The 15,826-nt window shown below is 47.8% G+C and overlaps 2 protein-coding genes across 14 annotated transcripts in view; one reads left to right on the plus strand and one right to left on the minus strand.

The window, feature by feature from the left end:
- Positions 1-4,778, plus strand: part of PRKCD (protein kinase C delta) — a 41,902-nt gene extending 37,124 nt beyond the window's left edge. For all 6 annotated transcript variants that reach the window (XM_015874543.2, XM_015874541.2, XM_015874545.2 and 3 more), the window contains exons 14-18: positions 259-321; positions 2,085-2,223; positions 2,776-2,964; positions 3,628-3,756; positions 4,212-4,778. In XM_015874543.2, the coding sequence (XP_015730029.1) occupies positions 259-321; positions 2,085-2,223; positions 2,776-2,964; positions 3,628-3,756; positions 4,212-4,370 (679 nt within the window). In that variant the 3' untranslated portion in view covers positions 4,371-4,778. The remainder of the gene's footprint in view (positions 1-258; positions 322-2,084; positions 2,224-2,775; positions 2,965-3,627; positions 3,757-4,211) is intronic.
- A 755-nt stretch (positions 4,779-5,533) lies between these two features.
- Positions 5,534-15,826, minus strand: part of LOC107319562 (6-phosphofructo-2-kinase/fructose-2,6-bisphosphatase 4) — a 35,419-nt gene continuing 25,126 nt past the window's right edge. For 6 of the 8 annotated variants that reach the window (XM_032447278.1, XM_015874484.2, XM_015874483.2 and 3 more), the window contains 5 exons: positions 15,258-15,362; positions 13,881-14,010; positions 13,459-13,521; positions 11,622-11,686; positions 5,534-7,811 (listed from right to left, as the gene is read on the minus strand). In XM_032447278.1, the coding sequence (XP_032303169.1) occupies positions 7,752-7,811; positions 11,622-11,686; positions 13,459-13,521; positions 13,881-14,010; positions 15,258-15,362 (423 nt within the window). In that variant the 3' untranslated portion in view covers positions 5,534-7,751. Of the gene's footprint in view, positions 7,812-9,026; positions 9,314-10,601; positions 11,153-11,621; positions 11,687-13,458; positions 13,522-13,880; positions 14,011-15,257; positions 15,363-15,826 lie in introns of those variants that run through there. The other 2 variants (XM_015874481.2, XM_015874482.2) reach the window with 2 other exon arrangements.

The following is a 15,826-nucleotide window of genomic DNA, read 5'->3' on the forward strand; positions in this document are numbered from 1 at the left end:
GAAGCATTAAAGTAAGTTGCTGTCCCCGCTGTTAGGCGTCACAGCTGTGAGGTAGAGGTTAACTCACAGATTATAACATCCATCTGTATAAATACAGGTCTAATGTTAAATATTGCTTTGCTCTTTCTGAGTGTTTAAAGGAACGTACAATGCTTCTCACTTCGTGAAGTTTTATGTCTGTTCTTTCGGCCAGCTGCACTCCCTGATGTTTTAGCTGGGGAAGACAAACTAAACTAAAAGGCGTTTTGGCTTTTTCAGGTTTTATGGAGCTGAAATTTTATGTGGGCTGCAGTTTCTTCACAGCAAAGGAATTATTTATAGGTGAGTGCCATCTAGTTCCAGCGTGGGAACTAGGAATTGCCCCGACATTTCATGCCTCTTTGAGTTACTGATTGATGTAACAAGTAAAGGCTGTCTGTCAGACATTTGATGTTATTCCAAGGGCATTAACATGCCTGAGATGAATTCTGTATCTTTGTGTCTTTTCCTTGGCAACCAGAATGCTGGAATGTTATTTATGTTACACAAAAGCAGTTTTTGTCTGTTATTTTTAAACCCTCCCTTCAAATCACGAGTCTTTCTAGTTCAGTGCCAATGGTGAGGGTCCCTGCGGGCATCAGCTCCAGCCAGCCCTGGGAAATCCCTGAGGTTGGAAGTCTTCTGCTTTTGCCATCTATGTGAAACCATAGAATTGATGCTTCTGCCTCACCAGGTCTAAATATCAGGGACCAGATGCTCATCAGTTGCTTTTTACTGTAAATATCCACATTACAAGGGATCTTAAGTCTCTAAAACACTGTTTGTTAACTACCTGTTCTGTTAAGTGCATCCCAAGATGTCCAATAGTGCCCATCCCCCTTTATTGCTGTAAAGAAGCACCTGTTGCAGCATCCTGTTATCAGCAGGAAATCTTCCCATCCCAGACTTTGTAGAGCATTTCCAGACCTGCTTGTAAATTGTCCCTACATCACATCGGTGCTCCTAGAGGGAGATTTCAGAGTATGGAATATTCTCAGAGCAGCATTACTAAGGGTACTTTTCTTTCCCATCTCACACAGGCAGTTTACCAGTATAATCTCAGAACCTAACTGCAGCAGTTTTAGGTAGCGATGCAAGTCAGTGAACCCTTTGCACCCTTATAGATGATTTTGGAGCTTGCAGCCAGATAAGAGCAGTGTCCTGTGATACAATGAGCTTTCCCTGTCTCAGAAACTTACCTGGGTGAGCAGCAGCAGGTGTCCAAACACAGAAGGATTCGTGGTGCCTTGCATTAAAGCAGGGGCTCTTGGTTCTTACAGCAGCTCACTCACTCTTCTGGTTCATGCTGCAGCTCACCCTTGTGGCAGTGTAAGTAGCTGGAGAAAAGGCTGCCTTGTTCTCATGTAAAATCTGCTCTGTTCAAGTCTTTCTTGGTAAGGGCTGCTCTTCAGCCTGCCCTCCTCGGTATGTGCCTTTGCAGCCAGATGGACAAAAAACACATTGCAGTTAAAGGAAGGGAATGTAGCTTTTGGAAACTGCTGTTAAATAAAGGCTCCTGCTGCATGAGGAGTGCAGCTCTGAGAAGAGGCACAAAGAGGGCACATCTCAGCACACGAAGCCCCTTGTGCTGTAACTAGGAACGAGTCACAGGTGGAACTAAAATTGGGCAGGCTTTGAATGTTGGTGCTTGTGCCAAACACTCCAGGCATCTGACAGCCCTTCCCTTGAGTTCCGCAGTCAGTGCAGCACTGCTGCTCTGCATGGTGAGGCGGTGGCTCACACCTCCTTCCAGAGCACCATCACTGAGGGTGGATCTGGGCATGGCAGCAGATGCTGAGGGTTGTACAATCACTTTGTGTGTGCACCTCAGCCTCTTTCTTACTCTGACAAGAGAAGTTCTCCTTTCTCCCTGCCATCTTCGAAGTACAGCAGTTCCAGTCTCACAGGCATTGTGTTGATGGGTGGTTATTTCCCTGAAAAGCCCCTTTGTGTGATGGGGGGGGGGGGGGGGAGCTGTTCTTATGGGGGAAACACACACATCTGAATGTGAAAATGATTCACTTGTCTTTCGAAAGGGCCATTTATCTTTCATCCCCTTTTTGCAGAGACCTGAAACTGGACAATGTGATGCTGGATAAAGAAGGGCACATCAAAATTGCCGACTTTGGAATGTGCAAAGAAAACATGTTTGGTGAGAACAAGGCCAGCACTTTCTGTGGGACCCCAGACTACATTGCTCCAGAGGTCAGTGCAGCACTGCCATGCACTGCATTGAGGGATTTAATGCACCTGTGTTGGAGTGGCCTCGGTGGTTATTGTTGGTTATTCCAGCCTTTAAAGAAAAACAGTTCAAATTTAAGAAGAGAAAAGCCTAATTAGCATAAAATTAACATACAATTTGCATACAGTCTGATTAGCATAAGAAAAACATTCGATCCAAGTTCTTCTGTAGGAGGTTCTTAGTGTTTGTGAGTGTCCCCTCTCTGCGCTTTACAAAACCTGCAGTTTTTTCTTCTGAAATGCAGGTTGTTCAGTTGTTGAAATCCATCACTTTCCCTTCTGCCTTCACAGCTGGCAGGCAGGGATTGTGCAAAGTGCATGTGTGCGCTGCAGTAACAAACAGGTGTGTTACCCGTCAGGTGAGCAGCCACAATTCAGAGCAAAAACTGCCCACCTCCCCCCAGAAAGCAGTTACTAAAGGTTCCTCTTAAACTCAGCTTCTGTTTTCCTGGCGTGCACTTCTGCCTTGTGCCAATTAGTCACATTTCTTCCCCCACACTCTTTTTGTGGAACAAGATTCTGCAAGGCTTGAAGTACACGTTCTCTGTGGACTGGTGGTCGTTTGGGGTCCTGCTGTACGAGATGCTCATTGGACAGTCCCCTTTCCACGGGGATGATGAAGACGAGTTGTTTGAGTCAATCCGAGTGGACACACCTCACTACCCACGCTGGATTACCAAGGAATCAAAAGATATATTAGAAAAGGTAAGTCTGTTAGACTTGAGTGGGTTATCATAGTGTATTTCTTCCAAATAGGGGTGTTCCCTTACGTGTCCACTGCAGGGCAGGCAGAGAGCTGGGCTGTGCAGATGGAGGAGAGAAGGCTGCGGTGAGAGCTGAGAGCAGCCTGTCAGTATCTAAAGGGGCTGTAAGAAAGAAGGGGATGGAGCCTGTAGCTGGGTCTGCTGTGACAGGACAAGGGGAAATGGTCTTAAGTTAAAGAGGGGAGGATTAGATTTGATATTAGGAAGGTTTTTAGTGCCTTTGTGCTTGTTTGTTTTTTACAATAAGGGAAGTGAGGCCCAGACGGGGGGTGGTGCCCCATCCATGGGGACATTCAAGGTCAGGCTGGATGGGGCTCTGAGCACTGATGGAGCTGAGGGTTTCCCTGCTCACTGCAGGAGGAGTAAGGGATGCCTTAAGGGTCCCTTCCAACTCAGAACTTTCTATGATTCTTTGAAATCTCAGCTTTTAAAAGGAGCTGCTTATCAGCCTGCAGATTACTTTGACAAGCTGAAAGCCCAGGGAGGTTAACACTGGAGTTTACTGTCAGCAGCCCTTGCTGGCTCAGCAGCACACCCCTTACTTCTTCAGTGCCACCTGCCTTCTTAGCAAATGTATGGCATCATTGGTTATCTTCTCTTGCAGCTATTTGAAAGAGATCCGACAAGGAGACTGGGAGTCACCGGGAATATCAGGGATCATCCTTTCTTCAAAACCATCAACTGGACGACCCTAGAGAGGAGGGAGGTTGACCCTCCTTTCAAGCCCAAAGTGGTACGTGGATGAGTCTTTGTTTCATGGCAATATTGCACATGCCCACATAGGAGCCAAGGGGGGTTTTATCAGTTTTATCCAGACACAAAAGAGCTGCAGGAAGGCAGCGGGTCTGTCTCTGAGCAAATGCAGACCTTCAGTGCTCTCAGGAACTTACGAGTATTTGTTGATTCCAAGGAATGGGTTTAAATGTGACTGCATGGCTTGTGTCAGTAGAGAATCGGTGGGTACTGAAGTGAAGCTTCACCACAAGTCCAGGTGCTTCTTTTCCCAAGGCGGCACAGAGCTGTTTGCTTCCACCCAACCAGATGTGATGGTGCTGCTGTTGTGTTGTCCTGAATAGGCAAAGAGGGTTTTTTTCACTGTGTGGTTTTTCACTGTGTGGTTTGGGAAGCGCTGCAGCTCTGGAAGCTTTGCAGCCCCATCTCAAACTGCTCCTCCTGCTCTATTAACAGAAATCAGCGAGTGACTACAACAACTTCGACAGAGAATTTCTGAACGAGAAACCGAAGCTCTCGTACAGCGACAAGAACCTGATCGACTCCATGGATCAGTCTGCGTTCGATGGCTTCTCCTTCACCAACCCCAAATTCGAACAGATCTTAGAAAAATAATCCGAGCGGAGCCGGACTTCAACAGCCCTAAATGTTCTGAGCAGAAGCTGCAGTGCCAAGTGCTGCGTGTGTCCCAGTGCTGCGGCCCAGTGCTGTGTCAGTACGTCGGAGTGGTAGCGTGGTGAATGATGTGTAACTGCTGATTTACTGGCAGTGTTCTTTTATGCATGGCCGGGGGCGAGGTATGTGAATCACGTGCATTATTTTCTCTGTTTGGGAAAATGTAAATTGTTTGGTTACTTGAATGTAGTTGTTTTATATATCTATAAATACCTGTGCTGTATATTTTGCTCGAGGCATTGCAGAATGGAAGCTGTCTTTTTAAATAGAAGTGTTTCTTTGAGCCCTCGGCTCTTCTGTCCTCGCTCCAAAGAAACTCATATTAAAAGCTTCCATTCTTTGCTGTGATTTTGTCTTTCCTGCAGAAATATCCAATTAAACCCCAGTTGTGTTTAATCCACGGTAGAAAATGATAAAACTTTCAAGCTTTTTTCACTTACAAAGATAAGAAAAACTGTTCTATGAGGGATTCCCAGCTGGTGGGGGCAGCAGGGCTGTGAGTTGTGCTCTAAGGCCCATGTAAAGCAGCTGGGGGCTGCAGCCAGTGCTGCCCTTAGCTGTGCATCCCTTGTTAATGAATGCCTTGATCTTTGCTAGGCAAAAATAAGAAACAAACTCACTCCCCTTCCCAGAAAGGACTTCTTAAAAATGTTTGTGTTGCAGCAACTCCCGACTTTCACTTCTGCAGCAGGGCTGGAAGCACAACTGAGCTGTACATCTGCTGCTGTGTGCCAGGCTGCAGGGACTGCTCTGAATGTATCCTGCAGGGAAGAGCTGGGCAGCAGCCGCTCTGCTCTCCATCCCTGCAGCACAGACCCCCTGACCAGCCCAGCTCCCTTCACTCACTTTGTTCTTCCTTTCCAGAATAACAGGAGCCGCTGCAGGTTTCATGCAACCTAAACTGTATGTGCAAATGTGTGCCAGGAGGTGGCATGTGGAACAGGATACAAGAGCAGTGTAGTGTAAAAGCCTGTTTCAGGCCTCCAAATTGCAGTAACAAGGAAGCCATTAATAGTCTGACCGTCCTGCTCTACTGGGCAAACCTTCACCATTCCCACCTTAAAGGAAAACTGATGCAGCAGTGCAGAGAACACACAGCAGCGCAGGGTGTAGCATTTGATCTTTATTGCTTGGATCAAATGTCAAACAATTACATTGGTCTGAAAGGCTACAACAGTGAAGGCCGACAACGTAAGAAAAGGCAGTTAATCTCATTTCAGGAAGGACTTGCATCGCGAGCTAGTGAGTGTGTCAGCAGTCAGAAGGTGGTGGAACACACAAACACACAAGGCTGGAGCAGGGCTTCTACCTCCCCGTGCTGCTTCCATGGGGCTGCATGAGGAAGGAGGGCAGCACAAGGGCAGCTGCTGGGGTGGTGCCGATGCTCTGCAGTGCCCAGCAGTGCCTCCCAGCTGGAAGTCACACAGCTGGCAGTGAGGCCCAGCAGCCAGGGAGGGGTGGATGCTGCTGCTGCTTTAATACCAAAGTCCCACAGCCAACTTCATCATTTTTTTACTCTTCAAGTATCAGCATAACAGTTTATTTACACTTCTATACAACCTTCTCTCTTTTTTTTCTTTTCTTAACAGCACACCCACCTAGTAAAACACTCACAGTATAGTCAAAAGCAGGCAATAAAAATACCTACCATACATAACACATTTAGCCTGAAGGAATTATACAGCACCTCTGATATGGTGAAGAGGTCAGAGAAGGGGAGGACAGAGCAGCCTCCAGCTCATCTCCTGCCAGGGGAACCTCTCCTCCCACCCCGTTCCTTGGAGCAGGATTGCCCCCCTTTTTCCCCAGCCCCTCTAACCTGGGAAGAGCTGGGAACGGCTCCTGGTCACAGCGGGTCTGGAGGAGCACAGCGCTGCCTTCCCAAGGAACACAAAATGGGGGGGGGGGAGGGGGGGAAGCGTTTCTATGTGTTGGGCACAAAGGTGGCCCTGGTTACCATGCATCAGTAAGTTCAGTACGCCGAGCAGCATCGTGCGGGCCCTCCTCACACCATAGCTACCAACACAGCTGGATGAAGAACAGTGCTGAGCTAATGGGCCACACACACACAGCTGGAGCCAGCAGTGCTCACAGCAGGCAGTCCTGGTCACTCAGTGCCCTCCCCTGCAGTGCAGCCCGGCGCTGTGCTATGGCTCTTACATCCTGAGCAGAGCAGCTCCTTATGAAAACACCATGACAGCAGCACCTTTACTGACAAACCCTGCACCAAGAGAAGACAGCGCAGCCCCAGCTCACAAACAGCCTTATGAGGAGCCGGAACTTCACACAGGAACTGAACAAAGTTGGGTTCTGGTTTTTAAACCAACAATGAAGGTGGTGGAGGTTTGGTCACTACAAGGGAAGGCCTGGAGAATAAAAAAACAACCAACCCCCCAAACCAACCCCTGTCCAGCACAAAGCCTGCACAGCGCTGGCTGCTCACTTGGCTGCAGGTATCACACCAAATGCACAGCAGGTCAGTGCTCAGGAGGGCAGCGGGCACAGAGAAGCCATTTGTAGCACTGGAGGTTCACAGAGAACTACAGAACAGCAACAAAGAACTGGGGCACTGGGAGGCTGCTTAAAAACAGTAAGTGAAAGACAAAGAGGCCGGCATGCCACATGGCGAAGGATTCACAATTTACCTGATGTTTTCTTGCATGAGCTATAAGAAAGGTGGAACACCACCCACCCTTTCTGTACTGTTTCCTGATGTAGCTGTTAGATGTGGTTGTAAAGAGAAAAATACATATTGAGATTCAGCCCCAAATTGCCTCAAAATCACAGTGCTAAAAAGAAAAGCAGCTCCTCCAGCCTCTGCATGCAGAGCCCTTCCCAGCCCACGGTCAGAACAGCAGTTTTGCATCAGGAAGCCTCCACTGCTCTCAATGCAGGATTCCAGCTGTGTTAAATAAACATCCCTGTAACTCCAGGCAATCATTCACAGTAGAAATAAGAGAAATTCTTAGAAAAACACTTAAACGAAAGTAAAGTCTAGTTAAAATCTGACAGTAAAATCGACACGGGCAATTCAGCATCTTGCTGATGAACACTAAAAGCCACTGAAACAGCACAACTTTACATACATTAGTCTAAAACCAACTGGACTCCGTTGCCATGGGTCTCTTGTCACCGCTGCCTTTCGGCACCAGGAGCTCAGCACAGCCACAGCCGCTCTCCAAAGCAGCTGCATCACATTCCAAACGTCCGAAGGTGGAGGGGAGCTGCGCTCTGCCTGGCGCCCAGCGATGCCTTCACTGTTCTGAGCTGCTGCTCCGTGCTCAGGTGCTGGAGGAAGGGCTGCTGCCTGCGGCGCTGCAGCTATAGGTGGTTGGGGACCGTCCTCAAGGCTTCTTCCCTCGACCGGTCCACTCCTACATTCTGCAGGTTTAAAGACAGAAAGCACTTGAAGGCACGAGGTGCAGCATCAGCAGAGCTTCGGTCAGCTCAGCGCTTACACAGACATTGGGCAAGTTCTGATGCTCAGTGTCTCAGTGTAACCACAAAGCACAAGGAGAGCTCCAAGGCTGGGAACAGAAACCAAGGCCCAGAGCTCGGCAGGGACACTCGGAAAGCATCTGAGTGGCCTCAGTGACCACACCATTGCTACACATGTGCAAATAACACCACACAGCAAAGATCGTCAGCCACATCAAAAAGGACAAACTGTGGATGGAGGGAAAGCCCTCCCTGCTCTGTGTCCAGCTTCTTTAGGGAACTGACCCTTTGATGCCCACAGCCAGAAAGCCTGTTCTGCTCCTCATAGGCAGCAAAGCCACTGGGCAGATGGAATGTCTCCCTGAAGAGCTGGTGATGTGAAGGCACGTTGGCAGACGTCACACTGCCATCAGGTAATAACCTCATGGTTTTATAGCCCTGCTGCTCGGCATTTTCCTTCCAAGCATGTCTCTGCAGCCCAGCTGGAGGGAGGCAGAGCCTCATGCAGACCATGCACCGTTCCATCAGACAGAACACACCTACAAGCAAATGGCCAGCAAATAACCCCCTGCTGCTCCCCGCATCACCCAGCGTCTCTCCCAGCACTGAGGCTGACCTGTGTTCGCCCCAGAGCCAGCCAGGCTGCACCCAGCACTCACCCAGCCCATTCCAGCAGAACAAGTACCACCTATTTTTCCACTCTTGGTTTCTCATTGAGAGGGAATGGAAAGGCACTTCTGCTTCGAAGGCCAGTTAATGCACAACAGCTGCTAAGGGAAGCTGCATATTGAAAACACTTATGCACATTCCTGCCCCTACGCTAGCAGTTGTGGCATTACTTTGCTCTGCTCTCCACTGCTGAGCACACACAGTGCTCCAGCACTGCAGAGCAGCAGGATTAAGGCTGCACAGCAACTACAGATTGTTATTTGGTGCAGCAGAGCACCCCAGCTGCTCCCAAGGGCCCCGGAACAGAGAACAGCGGTGCCTGGAGAACAAACTTAGCGTGTGCTTCAAGGCTTTCCTGGACAAACCCGCTCCAGCTGACATTAAACGCTCACTGGCTGTTATAGCAGCTCAGCAGCTTTGAGTCAGCGCTGCAGCACCTTCATATTACAGCAATACATGGAAACAGCACTCAGTTCAGAGCCAGCCCAGTACTGCTCAGCTGCTCATCTGCAATGAACCAAACAGGTTTTATTGGGATCGCTCTCTCAAGCCACGCTCTGTACAAAGATTCACTGCAGGCTTTGGGTTGTTGGCTTTGGCCTTCTGCTTTTACATCGTTACTTTTTCTTTCAAGACGACCGGAACGGTTATTATTTCAATGTATTTTGAAGCAGCAGATGAAAACAGCACCCAAGTTGGATGGTTGGTCAGCACCTTCACTGATGAGCAGGGACTGTAACAAGAGCTTCCTCAGGAGGTCGGGAAATGGCTACGTTCTGTACAGCAACACAGATACAGAGCAGAGCATTTATCACGCAGCAGCAGGACCAACAAAACCCCCCATTACACGTTACCTTCTGCTGCCTGCCAGGCAAGGAGGCACAGCACGGGCTGCTCAACGAGCCCCAGGAGCCCAACCTGCCACAGCATTGCCCGTCAGAGACCCAGAGACCCTGCAAGAGCTGCTCTCCCTTCAGCCACGAATGCAGACCATGAGAACAGTGCTGAGAGTATTTCTAACACGACGAGTACAAACGTGGCCCATTTAACAATACCCTGCCGGTATCCTCATGCGTTCTTCAGGCTTTCTGCCTTTCACCCTGTGCTAAACAAAGTCGGTAACAAACACCTCATCTCCTCCCTCAGCAAAACTAAGGGAGAAGGGGATCTGGCTTCCTTGCTGGAAGCAATATTGCTATCTGTTGCTCATCTCCCAAGGCAGAAGCACAAAGCAGATGTTTTACCCAGCGCTTGTTTTGTCAATAAAGAGAGGAGCCAGGCAGTAGCTCAAGCAACGTCCCTGGTTTGTATTGAGTGCAGACAGGACTCCTCCAGCTGAGGTCAGCCACTTCAGCCCCTGCAGTGCCCACAAACACAAGGCTTCAGTCCACTCCAGACAAATCACCCGCACACAATGAGCTCCATAAACACTGCTGTACTTTGCAGCAGGGTGAAAGTACATCCCCTCCACTGCAGCAGATAAGGAGCACTCTGTCCTGCAGGCAGGGCAACAAATTCCTTGTGTGGGCACGGAACAGCACAGCAGGCAGTTCCTCATCACAGCCTCTTTGCTGAGTGCTGCTGATATCCAGGACACTTAATTAAATGCTTTGACTTCAACAGAGTGTTTGAAAAATTCATTTAACAGAACAATTGGCACTTTTGTAGGTTGTGTAGATGAAAGCTTTGGAAACATGCACAGCCCTCTGAGCAACATCCAAATGCAGACAGGAGTGGCTATGCCCAGCTATGCAACAAACAACAGATCACCACCCGCACTGCCCCACTTTGGGTCTCTTTGGAGGGCAGGGAAATGGTTTTGTGGAAGAACCCCAAACACTTCTCTGCTCTTTGCCTTCTTTGTTGTATCCATCTATTTTCATTCTAAACCAGCTCTGTGTCTGTGCCACTGCCTGCACCATCCTCTGTGTGCACCTGAAGTGCTCCCTCCCCACTGCCAGCATGACCACATTGCTGGCCAGCCACACGTACAGCTTTCCTCCCAAATTAACATCAAGTGGTATTTCCAACAGCAATTCCCAAGGAACTTCGGCAGGCTGTAAATCCAGGACCAGGATTTAATGAGACAAACTGGACACATTAAACTGACCCACTTAATTCGACACACATAACAGCAACTCTTCCTCTAAGACATCCTCATTTATGCTCGCCAGGCTTTAAGGCACCATGAAATGAGAATGGATTTCCTGAACCTAACAAGCCAAACTAAGACACTGATGTGGTAAAGCATGAAGATAAAGGAGGAAAGAGAAGGAAGGAAGGGAAATGCAACCCCTGATGGAAATGCCTTGACTATGAACGGCCAAAGTCAGTATTACAGAACTCACAGCAGCCGAGTCATTAAACAAAGCATCTCTGCAGACCCTTCCAACACTTCTGGCACAAACATGTGCCCCATGTAAGGGCAGTGCTTTGTGTCCTGTGACTGCACACCTCTATCTCTGTATTCCTTCTCACTGTAAGCCATTGTTCTGAACACCTCCACAGCATTTTTTCCCCTCACATTATCAAAGTGACTTTTAATTCACTAGAAGGCACAGCTTGTGGCCTCAGCAAGGAACCGCTGCCAGGCTCAGCAGCATCAGCACGAGGACCTGCAAGGGAACCAGAATATTTTAATCGCGACACACGATACGTAACCTCTGTAACACAGCAAGAGGGGAGCTGAAACAGGGAACCTCTGGAAGGGACTTCTCAAAGGAACTGCTCTGTCTGTGCAAGGAGCACAACCAACATTAGCACACATCAGTGCCTCAGAGCACAGAGGCCCACAAAGGGAGAGTACCAACTCCTGCCTCTCTCCAAAATCAGCGTGACATTCCTGACTGTACTTTGTGTCCGTGATCTACTTCCACTGAATGACAACACCTAAAGAACTTCATGCAGCTTTCAGATGGATCCTGTGCTCAGTAGAAGGATTTTTCCACCCTGACAAAGCTCCGTGTGCAAGATTAAATATGGTCAGCAGTTACAAAATCACTTCTAACCACAAGGACACGGGAATCAGCAAGATCGGAACATTATGTCAAGACCTCCCGTTCAAAAACAACACAACATTCTTACCTCAGGTTTATCTCTGTGCGTGTTTACAGCTTCAACGTTCAGAAATATAGATTCTACTTTACATCCTGTTGATTAAAAAAACAACACATTTTTGTTTGTTAACTGGCTTTTAATTAGTGATGAGAAGGTCCATACCTACAGCAAGGAGCAGCTTCTGTGCTGTGTGCTCCCACTCAAACCCCCACCTGTCTCCCAGCCCCTACCACTCACCCTGCCCCCATGGCTGCCAGGGAGGCCTTAGCTTGAAAGAATTCTATAGAGGTAGCAGCACATAAGAACTTCACACAGCCCTGTACTTTGAGGTGGTCACATTCTAGGAAGCAGGTTGACTGAAATGCCCTAATCCTTCTTGCACTGAAGGCAAAAGGCCAAGGAATTCACACCACTTCCCCTTCCTCACCTGCTGTGCCAGGAAACATCTCTGCCCAATGAGGCTGTGGGTGCCCCCTCCCTGCAAGCATCAAGGCCAGGCTGGATGGGGCTGTGAGCAACCTGGGCTGAAGGGAGGTGTCCCTGCCTACAGCAGGGGGTTGGAACTATGTGATCTTAAAGGTCCCTTCCAACCCAAACCATCCTATGATTCGATGAAAACACACAGGCCCTCTTGCCAAAGTCACCAAACTTCCCACAAAAAACAACCAACCCCAAACCACACCAACCAACCCCAACCCCAAACCCTCAACTGCAGAAACAGTCCATGGCCCCTGAGCTGAGAGGAGTCAGTTTCCAAATCCCGACCTTCTCTTTAAATAAAGCTCTCGTTGTTCTTATTGTTCTCGTTCTGCAGCTCAATTTCCTGAACTGCAGCTTGTCATGCGAGGTTGGGAACAGCAGATGTCCCCACAGCACTTACTGCAGCAGATAACCACCATTCAGTGGCACACAGAACTTCTGAAGCCTCCCAGCATAACAGCTGGTTATTCTGCCTCTACTTTATCTGAATGTAAAACCAAACCAAAGCACGTTTCTACACTGCTACTTTTTGATGCTGACCATCAAAGGCAGCTTTGACTGTTCCATGAACAACTCAACCTCCTTTGGCCATTTGTTTCCTAGGTAAATTGTGCACTTACTCCTCTTGGTCTGCGATCTTCTGATCTGTGATAAGGTATCAGAAGATACAATTAAGCCATTTCTTAAGGACACTTTACAGCAGACGGGTGCTAAGCTGGGGTGGAAAAGTACAAAAAATGCCATTAGCTGCCAGCCTAAAAGCAGAGAGAAGTACATGCTGGAACCCACACCCTGCGCTCCACAGCTGGCAGCAAATTGCAGCTGAAGGCCCTGAGCTCAGCACTCAGAACAGCTGCTAAGAAACACGCCAGCAAAAACAAATGAGGGAAGTTCATGTGGTGGTGCGAAGGTTCAGGAACAAATATCTCAAACAGAGCACGATTATTTCAAGGTTACAGATAAGAGCCTCCCTGAGATGGTAACCCTAGACGTAATTCAATTTGCTCGTCATCTAACAAACAAGATCCTCAAACACCTCCATAAAGGCTGAGATCTTACCGGACTATAGCAAAGCAGCAGGAGTTTGCCAGAAGCAGCAGACTAACAGCATATGAACCAAGTAAGGAAACCATCCTTAGCAATTCCAGACACTGACAGCTTTGGGGTCCTCACAATACAAACACATTTTTTGCCATAACACAAAGAAAACAGAAACCAAAGGATTCATGGATTCTAAAAAGGCTGTATGGACACACACACAGTCAAGCCTGTTTCGCTCTCTTTTATAGTAAAATAAACATTTTAAGCTAAATACTGCACAGCCTTTACAGACAACACGGACCTTAGTAATGCTGCGTTTGGACTGGTTGGAAGCACTACTCACCATAAGCCACTGGGGTCAGCTTTAAGACAGTGTGCAGCGGGCACTTCAGGTAAGGCAGTTGTTCTGGGAAATCAAACACTGAATTACACATGACATACAGGTAACAGACATGTTAACTCTTCTATCGAGTGCCAGGACAAGCACTTCGAGGTCTATCTGACAGCGCACCTATTTAATTCATTGTACAATACAGATATGCTATTAAAATAAAGGAGAAAAACCAAACGTTTCAGGTGAGAAGCAGCTCAGTAAAATCACCCATCAAGTCACATAATAGATCAAATATGAGCACACGTATTTGCCCAGCACAAGTTCCTGTACCATCACAGGGCAGCAGAAGTCACTGCTTCGAACCTTTATCGGCAGATTTTCAGAGTATCATAGCAAAGGAGACCAATTGGAACACAGGAAGGAAAACTCACCTGCAGGCTTGTCAAGGAAATATGCGAGCAAACAGCGCATGACAGCTTGGTGACAAATGACAAGCACGTTTTCCTGCCTTTCAAGTTCCATAATTACCGGCTCCAGCCTCTGAACAAGGTCTTCGTAGGACTGGGAAAGAAGTGGGGCAGAAAGGGAAAAGAAAAGAACAGAACATGAAACAGGGAGAACATATAACATCTATACAGCAGATACCTTAACTGCACGTTAGTCTCTTTTGTATGCTATATTGAGACACTGCCAGCCATTGGAGTAATCATTTTCTATAAATTAAAAGCTCAATTGATCCTAAATTGGATCTTCCCCATATCAAAGAGAAAATGTATTGAGAAAAAAACCCTCGTTGGTGGGAGAGCTGTATGAAATCAGACACCAACTCAAGAATGGGCACAAAATCCCCACAGTTTAATCCAGAACATCAGCAAACATCCAGGTGAAGCCTGGCACCAGGGCTGGCCCTGCCTGCAGGCACCACTGGTGACCACCAAGGGGATCCCCCATGGAGAGGAGGATTCCATCAGGAAAACAAATGCTTCTTGTTCAAACGGATTAGAAGAACTTTGCAGCTTAATGACTGCTTCATTAGCGAGACAGAGGTCACACCTGTGAGGGGCCTGCTCTTATCACAGCGAATTACTTTTGACTGCTGGGCAAAGAAGACTCGGGGCTCTGGTTCCTCATTATCACGGAGGGTTCGGAGCAGCTGCTGCAATTACCCGCCTGCCCTGCTGCCCTGGATCCAAAGCCTTCAGCAGCAGCACACAGGCCATGTGGCAGCTGGTAATTGCTCTGCTGTAATGGCTTTGCTCTAGAAAAGCTGCCAGCAAGTTATTTTCCCAGAGGCGAGGAGTTTATTAAAGTGAAAGACCAATATGGCCATGGATTTCTGCAGCTTTTCATCCAGAACCAAGTGCAAAATAACCATTATCGACAACAGCAATGAATAAAGGCAGTCCTGACAGCACGTTTGCACAGGCAATATGCTGAAGCTTTGCGATCAGTTTTCCCGTTGCACCACTGCAGGACCAGCGGAAAATCAATGCTTATAAAATCCAATACCTCAACTGGTTTTCCAAATCTATTATTTTTTCAAAGTCTGAATCAAATGAAACAGACTGGAATCACAGAATGGGCTGGGTTGAAAAGGACCACAAAGACCATCCAGTTTCTACCCCCTGCTACATGCAGGATCGCCAACCACCGGACCAGGCTGCTGGAATCAGCCCTTACAAGTCCCTACGTGCTTCCAGTGGAGAAGAGTATGACATTTTTAGGAAGAAAAATGCTTTTAATAGTCAGCATGTCTGTATTAAGGACGATGAGGAAGTCAGTCGCCTTGGGAGAAAAAAGCAGCATACCTCTCCTTTAGGGTATCTGTATCTGTATTTGTCTTGGTCTCTCAGTGCAAACTCAAGAGGATAATTTTCCTGTATTTCTTCATACGTCATTTCTTCACACACTCCCTACAGGTAATAAAAATAATGACAATGTACCCACTCCCAACAGTGCGAACAGCAGATATCACTTAATAGTACAATCACGTGGAAATAGAACTTAACTAATTATTAGGCTTTTTTTCACTCTGACACTTGAGAGAGAATCTTTAGGCACAACGACGGGACACTGAGCTGGACCCAGATGCTGGTGGAAGGAATCACTCAATCACTGCATGAATCACTGACTCACCAGGGGTGAAGCTACATACATTGGCAAGCGAGGCCATCGTATGAGCTGTGTTACCTACAGCAGCTCTCTGTGTGCTATAGGTGCAGCTGGAAGTGCCGACTAGCAATGCTCCTTTGTCTTTTCTTCCTCTCCCTTCCAGCCCCCACCCACTAATAACAATTTCTTGGCATTGTTTCTTCTCCAGAGGAATGGCTTAATGGGGAAAACAAACCAGAACTATCATCATTCTTCAATTAATTAT

The sequence above is a fragment of the Coturnix japonica genome, chromosome 12, assembly GCF_001577835.2.
Source record: "Coturnix japonica isolate 7356 chromosome 12, Coturnix japonica 2.1, whole genome shotgun sequence".
NCBI lineage: Eukaryota > Metazoa > Chordata > Aves > Galliformes > Phasianidae > Coturnix > Coturnix japonica.